At 41.0% G+C, this 12,380-nt stretch overlaps 2 protein-coding genes across 7 annotated transcripts in view; one reads left to right on the plus strand and one right to left on the minus strand.

Moving 5' to 3' along the window:
* The first annotated feature begins 465 nt into the window (after positions 1–465).
* Positions 466–7,982, plus strand: prss35 (serine protease 35). The gene is made up of 2 exons (XM_086310556.1): positions 466–805; positions 5,712–7,982. The coding sequence occupies exon 2, from the start codon at positions 5,731–5,733 to the stop codon at positions 6,982–6,984; it is 1,254 nt and encodes a 417-aa protein (XP_086166682.1). The 5' UTR covers positions 466–805; positions 5,712–5,730; the 3' UTR covers positions 6,985–7,982.
* Positions 7,983–9,429: 1,447 nt separating this feature from the next.
* The window catches only part of snap91a (synaptosome associated protein 91a), a 58,958-nt gene continuing 56,007 nt past the window's right edge, over positions 9,430–12,380 (minus strand). For all 6 annotated transcript variants that reach the window (XM_086310560.1, XM_086310563.1, XM_086310562.1 and 3 more), the window contains 2 exons: positions 12,055–12,143; positions 9,430–11,451 (listed from right to left, as the gene is read on the minus strand). In XM_086310560.1, coding sequence (XP_086166686.1) covers positions 12,063–12,143 — 81 coding nt within the window. In that variant the 3' untranslated portion in view covers positions 9,430–11,451; positions 12,055–12,062. The remainder of the gene's footprint in view (positions 11,452–12,054; positions 12,144–12,380) is intronic.

Genomic DNA, 12,380 nt, shown 5'->3' on the forward strand with positions numbered 1-12,380 from the left:
GTAACAGATGGATCTTTTAAGGGGTAACAAATCTATCCAGCTCTGTTCAGTTTAATTTATATAGCGCTAAGTCACAACAACAGTGGCCTCACTAAATCAAAAGGTGTGGAATTCGATTTGAAGGGTCAAAAAGTATAAAACTATATCGGTAATCGGTGAATATGTTTGATATATTAAGGTGAAGAAGGAAAAAAACATGTTAATAGCAGCTGCTTATGATATTTTTGTGGCGTTTACACCTCACGCTGTAGAATAAGAGCGCTGCAGATGTGGAGACTCACACGCACCACAACAGAAACGCCCCACACTCTGTAGCGACCGCTTGAATTAATTCCTCCACAGTTCTACAGACTGAGGTGCGTTTCATTTTTATTTTTCCCCTCCTCCACCTCCTCCACGCAGACCGGGTTTGCTGGTGAATAGACCACTGACACTCCCGATTCAGCCTTTTAGTTAGATCGCAAGGTCTGGTCCCACCCATATGTGAACAGCTTTTGTCACAAGTGAAAAAAAAAGAAGTCCCTTTCACATTTTCCCCCCTTGCCTCCCTTCCTCCCTCCTCAGTCCTCCCTTCCTACCTCCTTCCCTCCCTCCCTCCTCAGCATCAAGTGCAGTGTGAGCGGAGCGACTTGTCTCTCAGCCTCTTTGAAGGAGCAATGAGGAGAAGGCAGCCATCGCCCTGCTGATAGCAGAAGGTCTGGGATGCAGTGAAGTCCCGTTTGTTTTCCAGTTCATTTGTGTAGGTCCTGGGAAAACAAACAATAACGTTGCGGATTTGGCAGATCCATCAATCGAATGCGAGCAGGTAGGAAGCGCTATTGTGCACACTTACCCATTATTATTGTGTCCCGATGGGGAACGCGGGGAATGACTGACTTTATTCAGTCTCTTTCTTTCTTTCTTTCTTTCTTTCTTTCTTTCTTTCTTTCTTTCTTTCTTTCTTTCTTTCTTTAAAACTTATTTACATTTTTAATAGATTTTCTTTTCGTTTTACTCCGACCTGTTGATGTTTTAAAAGTTGATTTAATTGGATTAGAGTGCAAACACAAACACACACACGGGCTTCAGTAATTTTGAGTATAATTACTATTGTTGTGCGATGTTATTCCCTTAGGGCACACTGAAATACTTTCAGTGCATTCTTAAATAGACACGTTGTCAATTTACTCTCCACGTACAGGTGATGCAGATGTGGAATTACTGAATATGTGCTAAATATGGGATTTAATTGTAGATTTATTTACATTTTAGTGTTGCCAATGAAAACACACGCCTCACATTTTTACTTTGATTTTTTTAATCAAAGTAAAAATGTCAGATTTTTGTCAGATTTCTGAATCTTTTATCTCTTTACCACCTGACTGACAGAAGTGGATCTAATATTAAGAAAAAAGGCTTCAGTGAATGCTAACGCTTACTGATTTCATTATACACCATTGTGCCACAGCGCCACCCCTTGGTGACGTTTATCTCCCGGGCGCCCCCGATACTTTCCTGTGACTTCTTCCATGGAGGGAGGAAGAGGGCACAGCCTGAAATGAGGGCCTTCTGCTAAGACCGAGAGCCACCATGGCAGCATATCAGTTTCCACTCTCTGTCGAATAATTGCAGGCTTTCTCCTAGATTGTGTGTTTGTGTCTGAGTCTGGCAGCAAGAGTGTGAAGTTAAACACAAAACTAAACGTCATTTTTGTCTTCTCATTTATTGAGAGAGTTTCACAGCTCTCGTGGGCTTGTAGTTTATTGCTGTCTGTTGTAGGGTGGCTAAATGATGGCCAATGGGTAAGTTTTATTAGAAGATTTATGGTAAGCTGAAGCCAAAAAGTCCCAACTACAGTTATACTTACTTGAAGGACAGTGTGCTTAATGACAAGTTTATCAGCTGGAGGGTTGACTCCTTGACCAGTGAGGTTCTCTGTCTCAGCTGAGTCTCCTGGGAACTGTACCAAACCAGGCAGCATGCCTTTTTCACAACACATCAGCATCTAATTGAAAGGCAGTGTGTCTTTGGAACCCCCCACCTCCCTTGCCCCATCTTAAAGGTTTGTGTTCCAGCTGGTCTGTCATACTCAGTTTCAACCCTATATATTTTCACCCCTGACTTCTGTTTAAAATTAACTTTTGGATTTGCACTTTTGTGCCAAATCATTCTCTCTCCTTGCATACGTGTGACTTCATCGCCACAGCCACGCTGACGAAACTGCTCTGCAGTGAAGTGACGGTCTGCTGAATCTATTAAAACGCACACAAATTGTAATTTTCTTTTTAGGTTTATCAGGGCTGTTGGCAACGTCACAGTCGTACAGTAGAAGCACGAGCCAGCAGGCTGTGTGCAGACTGCACAGTCTCAGTGTTTGATGTCATTCGTGTGCATGCAAAGAGTCGAGTGCAGCTAAGGAAACCAGATACTGTCATTACAGAAAGAGAAGGTTAACCATTGTGGCGAACCTCCAAGCCAATGTCTCAGCCCATTCGGAGGATCAGGGTTCATCTTATCCTTTTCTCTCCCCGCAGCCTCCAGCAAGATTCAGAGGATATAAATCTTTCAACCACACAGCTAATGTAACAGCTCCAGAGACATGTCTGAGGAGCACAAGACTACTTTAAACTGAGTGCCATTGCTTCTAATAAAAATAAAACTGCACCAATTTGCAACCATTTTTGGCAAGCATTTAAATACATAAGTGTGATGTGCTGTCACACTGCTGTACAGCCAACTGTAGTGCTGCAGAACTGCAAGTCTGTTGGACATCTCTAATGTTTTGGGCTATATTGCCTCCCTGTGGCTGTATTGGGACTGTGCATATTGTGATCCAGGGGTCTTAACATTGGACCTTTTCATTCCAGGGAAATCAGTGTTCCTATATTCTGAACATACTTAATTATTAGTGTCTGGGGAAAAAAATCCCTGGCAAACAGTACAAAAAGTGTTGAGACATTTCACTTCAAAACCACAAACATGAACCTTGGGGTGACCAAAGTTATTGTGGTTCATAATTTGGGGAACCACCAACTTTAAATTGTTATGCTAATTCATGTTGTGGATGTTTAGATATTACAATTAATAAATGGGAAATTTTGACAGTTTGTAGTCCTACATGAAAAGCCAAGGCATTGCCAGTGTCATTATGGTTAAGCATCTGGGAACCATGGATCTCTGCACTAATATTTATGGGAAACCATCCAATAGGTTTCAGCCTTCTTAAGTTGAAGCTCAGGACGACTAGCAGGGAATCGCTAGTCAGTGGAATATGTCCTCCATGCACTACAATGGCATGTAAAAAAATTGCATGGCAAATGATCTCGTGATATTGAGGTGTTTTAGTCTGAACCAACCAAAATTCATTCTGTCCAATAGTTCTCAGAGGAACAACCTGTTGGCTACAGCTAGAGGATTATTATGATTTGTCATATCAGGATGACTAATGGTCTCTTTTTTTTTTTTTTTTAGCGTGTCCATGTCGTGAATGTTTATATACACTGAACAAAAATATAAACGCAACACCTTTGTTACTGCTCCCATTCCCCATGGGATGGACGTAGAGACCTAAAATTCATTCCAGATACACAATATAACCATCCCTCCCAAACAGTGGTCACAAATCAGTCCAAATGTGTGGTAGTGGGCACATCTGCTATATTGAGATAATCCATCCCACCTCACAGGTGTGCCACATCAGGATGCTGATCTGACATCATGAGTAGTGCACAGGTGTACCTCAGACTGCCCACAACAAAAGGCCACCCTGGAATGTGCAGTTTTGTCTCACAGCAAAATGCCACAGATGCCACAAGCAATGAGGGAGCGTGCAATTGGCATGCTGACAGCAGGAATGTCAACCAGATCTGTCGCCCGTGCATTGAATGTTCATTTCTCAACCATAAGCCGTCTCCACAGGCGTTTCAGAGAATATGGCAGCACATCCAACCGGCCTCACAACCGCAGACCTCGTGTAACCACACCAGCCCAGGACCTCCACATCCAGCAGGTTCACCTCCAAGATCGTCTGAGACCAGCCACCCAGACAGCTGCTGGAACAATTGGTTTGCACAACCAAACAATTTCTGCACAAACTGTCAGAAACCGTCTCAGGGACGCTCAACTGCATGCCCGTCGTCCTCATCGGGGTCTTGACCTGACTCCAGCTCGTCGCCGTAACAGACTTGTGTGGGCAAATGCTCACATTCGATGGCGTCTGGCACGTTGGAGAGGTGTGCGCTTCACGGATGAATCATGGTTCACATTGTTCAGAGCAGATGGCAGCTGAGAATGTCCCAGTTCTTGCATGGCCAGCATACTCACCGGACATGTCACCCATTGAGCATGTTCGGGATGTGCTTGACCGGCGTATACGACAGCGTGTACCAGTTCCCACGAATATCCAACAACCTCGCACAGCCATTGAAGTGGAGTGGACCAACATTCCACAGGCCACAATTGACAATCTGATAGACTCCATGCGACGATGTGTTGCACTGCATGAGGCAAATGGTGGTCACACCAGATACTGACCGGTTCTGGGTCCCCAGACCCCCAATAGCGCAAAAAACTGCACATTCCAGGGTGGCCTTTTGTTGTGGGCAGTCTGAGGTACACCTGTGCACTACTCATGATGTCAGATCAGCATCCTGATGTGGCACACCTGTGAGGTGGGATGGATTATCTCAATATGGCAGATGTGCCCACTACCACACATTTGGACTGATTTGTGACCACTGTTCGGGAGGGATGGTTATATTGTGTATCTGGAATGAATTTTAGGTCTCTACGTCCATCCCATGGGGAATGGGAGCAGTAACAAAGGTGTTGCGTTTATATTTTTGTTGAGTGTATTTCAGGAAAAGGGGGAAATGTTGACAAATTTGTGGTCCCACATGAAAAGCTTGTCATTGCAAGAATCTTTATGGTTCACCCTCTGGGGAACACAGATGACTAAAGATTACACCAACCTTAACCTCCTAAGACCCGAACTCTTACATGGCATGCATTTTTTAATTTCCCTTTGATATTTGGGCTGATTGGGACCTGATGAATATAAAAACAAAGAATTACCAGATTTTTTTTGGTCTAATTTTTGTTTCTGAGAAAAATGAGAGCCACATATGAGGATATTCATTTGAAATTTCGATAGAACAGTTGCAATATAATGTCCTCGTAAGTGGATATCAGGCCCTTGTTGAGCAAGATTTAGTATTTTGGTCTAAATGACCCAAAATGTAATGTCCACATATGTGGACGCCAGGTCCTAGGAGGCTAAGTGTCACCCTCACGATGGTGTGAGTGTCTGCTAGAGAAAAACTAAGAGAGTCACCATAGTCAGCAGTGTACATCCTGTTGGGACCACGAATATGTGCAGAGAGTTTTATGGCAATTGTTCTTTTGGTGTTTTGATGTTAGCAAAGGATTAAATGGGCAAGATTTATGGGAATCCATCCAACAGTTCACGCTTGTGGTAATGCTAGCAGGTGACAAAGGAAAAGGCAGGATGTCATCAAAGTCAGTAGGATATATCCTCTATGCCATAAATATATTTATGCCATAAATATATGGCAAATGATGTACTGATGTTGAGCTATTTTAGCATAGAGTTTTAAGAGTGGAGTGAGCAACCATCAATGCTACAATTAGTATCATGTGTGGCTAAAGAAAGTATAATAATAATAATAATAATAATAATAATAATAATTCCCTCATATGTTCTTATTTTTCAGAGCCAGGCCCAACTTAACAATGGGCCACATACCCTTCTGTGTCCTGGTCCCAGTGACAGTGCTGGCTGTGGTGGCTGTAGCTGCTGTAGATGATGAGTACACCTGGCCGCAGTGGAAAGTTCCTCTGGTGAGGAAAAGACGTACTGTGCCTCTCAGCAGCCCAAGCTTCTCAGCTCATCCACAGCCAGAGCTAAGTGGGACTTGTGGGATCGAGTGCCAGCGTCGCCTTCCTTCACCTTCCCTGGAAGACTTGGAGCAGTTCTTGTCTTACGAGACAGTCTACGAAAATGGCACACGCACGTTTACTTCCATTTCTGTGCAGGGTCTCAACGAGATGACTGCATGGTCCAGAAATGCCTCATCTAGCTCTCGCCACAAACGAGAGGTGTATGGCACAGATACCCGCTTCACCATCGCTGATAAGCAGTTCTCTACCAAATATCCGTTTTCCAGCTCTGTGAAGGTGTCCACAGGCTGTTCTGGGGTTCTGGTATCCCCTAAACATGTGCTGACTGCTGCCCACTGCATCCATGATGGAAAGGATTATCTAGATGGAGCGCAGAAACTACGTGTCGGGATTCTGAAGGAGAAATCCAGGCGAGGGAAAGGAGGCAGAGAGAGAGGAGGACGACGAAAAGGTAGAAGAAGAAAGGGAGACACAGCTCAAGAAGACGGACAGGAAAAGGATGAGAATGGCGGTAAAGGGAGGGGAAAAGGGAAAAGTAGGAAGAACCGGAATAGGCGAAGCGTGGAATCTGAGAAACCATCATTTAGGTGGACAACAGTCAAAAAGACCCAGGTTCCTAAGGGTTGGTTCAAAGGCGTGTCGGGTGGACTGGCTGCGGATTACGACTATGCTGTTCTGGAGCTGAAGAAATCCTCAAAAGTCAAGCACATGGATCTGGGTGTGATCTCCTCAGTCAAGAAGCTTCCTGCTGGGAGGATCCACTTCTCCGGCTTCGATGATGACCGACCTGGTAACTTGGTGTACCGGTTCTGCTCCGTGTCTGAGGAATCCAGTGATTTGTTGTACCAATACTGCGATGCCAAACCTGGCTCCAGTGGCTCTGGGGTCTACATCCGCCTCAAAGAACCAGGCAAGAAGAAGTGGAAGAGAAAGATCATTGGAGTCTTCTCCGGTCACCAGTGGGTGGATGTTAATGGGGACGGGACGCAGCAGGATTACAACGTGGCAGTGAGGATAACACCCCTGAAATATGCTCAGATCTGCAACTGGGTCCATGGGGACTCAAGCGCGTGCCAGGTAGCCTAAAAAACACACGATCCCCCCAACCTCTACACACTCCTCGTTTTTAATCATCAATCAGGGGCCCAACAACTGCCTTCCTGTGACCTCCTGTGCCTCCCAGTGGCTCCTGCTACACTGGTCCACACACACACACACACACACACACACACACACACACACACACACACACACACAGACTCTGTGTTGACAAGAGAAACTCGTCAGCGCACCAGAACTGTGGCTCTTCAGCTTTTCTAATTTATTTGCTAAAAAGAAAAAAAAACAACTGAGAAAAATCATATATATTATATGTATTTTTCAGATCATTCTGATCTGCTGTTTCTAATTTGACCTTTTTTTTTTAAAGATATGACCTCTTTGGAAGGTTGAAAAGTGTGTATATTATATTATCCCTGGTACATTTATTCCCTGTATGAAAAGACTGCACAACAAGTCTTCTCCTCTAGTGCGCATCAAGTTTGACAAAAGACCCAGGAAAAATTATTGTAACTCTTGTTTCGCAATTGAACTATATGGAGATATGGAAATAACTTTTTTATAAACATTTTTAATTGAACATGTTCCACTGTGTGTATCTATCTTGTTTTTTTGTTTTGTTTTTTCAAACTACCTTTTGAAGACAAATCGTCTGTCTAAATAGAGAAAGGGTCCTTATAGAAAATAGTTTTTTTTTCTCTGTGAGTCTTGCAATCTTTTTCTCTGTTCTTGCAACACAGTGAAATGTGGTTTCATTATTGTGAACATAACTGTGTTGTTGCTTATCCAGAAGATGTGGTGCTAATTTATGAAAAAGTAGAAGGCTTTTAAAAGATGTTTTGTTAGCCACATACTGTAACTATATATTTAATGTGAGGCTACAGATTTGGGTTGCATTAAGATGGATCCGAACAATCCAACAATTTACTTGAGCTGCATATATTTTTCCAAATCTAAAGGATATTGGATTTGCTATAATGCTATAATATTGTTGTGTAATGGAAGGTTTTAAATGTGGATTTCTTGGGGGGGGGGGGGGGGGGGGGGGGGGGGGAGATTTTCTTTTTTTAGATTTTCATGTTGCTTATATTCAAAAAGTTCATGAGTATCCTTTTGAAGACCAAATACCTGACATTAAAGATGCAGATTGAAAACTACCAAACATTAAATCAAGTTTACTACCTGTGTGTATATGTGTGTTTTCAATTACGTACATTCAACCACAGCGATCTATAAAATATCTAAACCATTAAACAACACCGCCGGCTTTGAAACCCGCAGCTAGTGATGACATATTTAACCAAGTATAATGTAAAATCAAACTTTAAAAGTGCTTTCATCTTTTAAATTAAGAAAACCGATCAGTTGCACACAGTTTATTGGATGTTTAATCCATAAAATTTAAATTAAATTACGAAAAACTTCTCCAGAGTAGCTTCATATCAACTGTGAAGTATAGCTTTGGAAATGTGATAGTTTGATGCGACCGTGCAGCTTGATATCATTGATTAAGCTCTGAATTCTGCTTCATATGAACCTTTAAACAGGATTACAACCTTAAGCACTTTAGCAAATCTACTGAGACAATAAAAAAGAAGAAACAGAGTGTTATTGGATCAAGATTATAAGCCCAGATGTGAATCACTCTAGTGAGATTTAAAAACTGGCAGCACATGCAAAAAAGTTATTTTTTTCATGGAAGAACAGGGATGAAGAAAATTCTCTCAGATGTATGGGGTTGCACTGGCTTCTCCAGTCAAAGGTAAACTTAGTTTATCCACAGACTAATGTGGAGAACCTTACAGATTAATAGGTTTTTATTGCGTAAATGATTGAAAAAGCTGAAATTTTTTAAACTGAAAATGACACATTTCACATTGGATCTGTTTTCTTGTTTAAAAAACTTGCAGAAAAGTATTCAATTAAATTTGGACACTGTGGAGTTTAGGTTCTGAATGAGTAAAGGAAAAAAAAATTTTTTTATCAACATATGGCTTAGAGAAATAAAGTTAAATTAAAAAAAGACAAAACAATTGAGCAAAAAACAAAAACAAAAAACAGCACAAAAAATGACTTGCTGATATCACTCCATTTCATTCAAATATGGTCACTTCTGGCTAAGACATAAGACAAAAATGCCAGCAAACAAAATACTAACACTGAAGCATTCATGCTCAGAATGAAATCATAATAGTCAGTACAGACTACACATGCTTCGTTCTACACCCAGACTGTACAACCCCACATCTAGATTGGAATAACTGGGAAGAGACACCGGCCTAGGATGTGTGTTTCTTGATTATTTTGTGATCATTTCAAATTTTGACATACACATGTTTTTCAACTCTACTCTTTTAGACCTCTTTTGGAGGACAGAGCCACAGCAAAAGACAGTTATAAGAAAAAAACCTATAATGTAGCGTTTTCATGTGGTGAAACTGAAATAAAAGCAGTCATTTTGGAGCCAGACAGTTCAATCCATCATTGAATTTATTGCATCTCAAAGGGCTTACATGCACATGGGGAGGGCCATTGTAAATAAAATAAATTTACAACTAAACAAAAATACAATTTTCATAATTTAGTCATGAAAAATGTTAATAATCTCCCATTATTTTCTCTGAATCACATCTGATTCACACAACCAATCCACTAAGAGGACAACACACAGAGTAAGCTTGATAACTGTCTGTAGTTTACAGCACAGGAGAGGGGGACCGGTGTTAAACAATGTCCAAACATATGCATATGTCAACACTGAAAACATACACATTTCAATGTAAGTAAGCAGGAACAGAAGTGCTTTGGGTAACACGTTCAGAAGGTTCGACAGTGACCTCCTGTGGGTTTCTCTACACACTGTTCCTCATGTGGCCACATACAGAATTACATACAGTTCCACTAAAAATTGGCCGATCGTCAGTACTGATCATATGAAGAACTCAAACGCAGTGTTCAGACAGCAGCAGGATCGGATTTTTTTTCTTCACATTATAACTTGGCCACGTTTGCTCAGTGGGTGCATACTGCTAGATAACACTGAAGTTAAAGGTACCATGTGGAGTTTTCCACTGCTAACAGGAGTAAGGTTTTGATGAGGAGGTGTAAACACTGTACATTTCAAAGGTTTTTCTTTACATGAAGTAAATGCTTCGTATTCATAACCATAATCAACGGATCGGGGATACTTAAACAGCTTTCTTTGGTGTGAAATATTGAATGCAAGCAGAATATCGTATGCAAACTCCATAACGTACCTTTAATCCGCACCCAAGTCAGTGATGGGATTTTCTAGTTGTTGCTAGGTTACCATGTTGATTAACCGCTGTTCTTAGAAATGACTCAATATAAATTTCAATCCTTAAATCAACTGGATGTCAGATTGATTAATTTGGGCTGGCTGAACACAGGGTTTGGTATGGCATTGCTATTGAGAAAGTCTGAAAGAAAGAACAGGCACCAGACATTCCCCGTGTGAGAAGTGTCAAAAGCAGACTTACGTAGACAGTTAGACAGGAATAGTCTGAATTTACCTCCGTGCTGAAGAAGTACATTTTAAGATATGTCCTGTAATAGCAATACCAGCAAATATCAGTAGCAGTATGGAGGATTATTCTAAAACAAAGAGAACATATACAAATGAATAACATAAAACAAAAACACAAAAGAAGAAATGTAGAAAAATAAGCCACCAGTTAAAAACAAGAAAAACAAGAGAAACAAACAAAAGGATCACTTGCTGGTCTTGTATGACTCAGAAGCCCATAGAAGAGGTTTCTAAATACACAGTATATTAATCATGTAGCGGTAGTCATATTTGCTTCCAAATAGTGTTGAAAGATGATGGTAAATAGAAGGATACTCACACCACTTCTTACAACTTCATGTCTGACTCACATTTATATTTCTCTTCAACACACGTACAGAATAGAGACGAAATCCTCGCCCGGAGAAATCTATGTACATCAAAGAGGACCTTTCTGTAAACAACACACAGCATGTTTCTCAGAAAAATCTCCCGGGGCTTTGTTTGTTTTTCCCACTCTCATCCAATCAGAGTGGGACAAAAGGAGAGCCCCTCCCCCTTTACAAGGAGGTACAGACAAAGAAAGGGGTGGAGACAAATAAGGGGAGGAGCTCAGGACACCAAAGCACATCCATCATTCGACTTAGTACTAGAAATGAATCCGAACACGTACGCCTTCGCTTTCTCACGCTTAATTTTCTTTTTTTAGTGATTTTGTTTAGACAAAAGTTTGGTACATCGACATAAGCACACGCTTTTATTTTTTTCTCGTATATTTATATGTAATCCGCTATGGTTCACTTTCACAGTTTGTGCTACAACATCACACAGGAGAAGGGCTGGGCTGGAGTAGGGTGGAGAAAAGAGGCTCTTAATAAGGTTGAATAGCTGAACATCGCTGGTGTTCTGAGATGTTGACAGACACCAGGTAAAAAGGTGAGGGGGCTCTCATCCAAAGAGGGAAGCAGCTGGAAGACAGGAAATAGAGAGCATTTTTAATATAAAAGTCATTTTGTTCTGGAGGCAAATGAAAAGGTCTGTACTGGAAGCTGACTGTGATTTTTGTTTTGCAAAGCGATGATCTGAAACCAGCTGATTTTCATGTTTCTTATATTCAAGAAGTTCATGAGTATCCTTTTGAAGACCAAATACCTGACATTAAAGATGCAGATTGAAAACTACCAAACATTAAAATCAAGTTTACTACCTGTGTGTATATGTGTGTTTTCAATTACGTACATTCAACCACAGCAATCTATAAAATATCTAAACCAACAGGATTACAACCTTAATCACACTAGTATTAATCCTAGCTGAAGACGCTCAATTCCACCTGGGTTTTATTTAATCCAAAGCTCATTCTTAGTCATTTTATTTTTGTGGACATAAAAGCACAGAAATAAAATATTTATTTAACTTCAGCTAAAAGCAGAAAAAAACCTGAAGATGCTGTATATGGCTTTATTGTTTGTTGATGACTTTTTTAAGCTCTGAACTCAGATTTGCAGTGGCACTGCCAAGTCACATGATTCCAACAAACGTACAACAAGAATTCTTTCATGAGCTCCCACCTGGAGCGTTATAAGAAGTCCTTGAGGTCAAGTTCTGCCAATGGGTCCTTGGGCTTCTTGGGGCTCTGGCTCGCAGGTCCTGGAGAAAGCTGGAGAAACAGGACACACAGATCTTCTTAAATTGACCACAAATATTTTAGATAAGAAGATATAACTAATTAAATTCAAAATTAAGTAACATTTTTTTAGATTGACTCCCAACATGTACTGTAGCTCATTTATGTTGTTTTACATTGTTTTTATGTGCTTTTTAATGCGTTTTTGTAGCACATTCACAGAGAAGTTTACTGGAGCTTATATACTGTACTTTATGTTGTAGTTTTGCT

The sequence above is a fragment of the Aulonocara sp. 'chitande type north' Nkhata Bay genome, linkage group LG11 (assembly GCF_057382095.1).
Source record: "Aulonocara sp. 'chitande type north' Nkhata Bay isolate Kocher_YH1m ecotype deep benthic linkage group LG11, A_spYH_male_GT1.1, whole genome shotgun sequence".
In the NCBI taxonomy this organism is placed as follows: Eukaryota; Metazoa; Chordata; class Actinopteri; order Cichliformes; family Cichlidae; genus Aulonocara; species Aulonocara sp. 'chitande type north' Nkhata Bay.

Coding starts and splice junctions, on each gene's coding strand:
- prss35 (XM_086310556.1), top strand. CDS start 5,731: ATGGGCCACATACCCTTCTGTGTCCTGGTCCCAGTGACAGTGCTGGCT.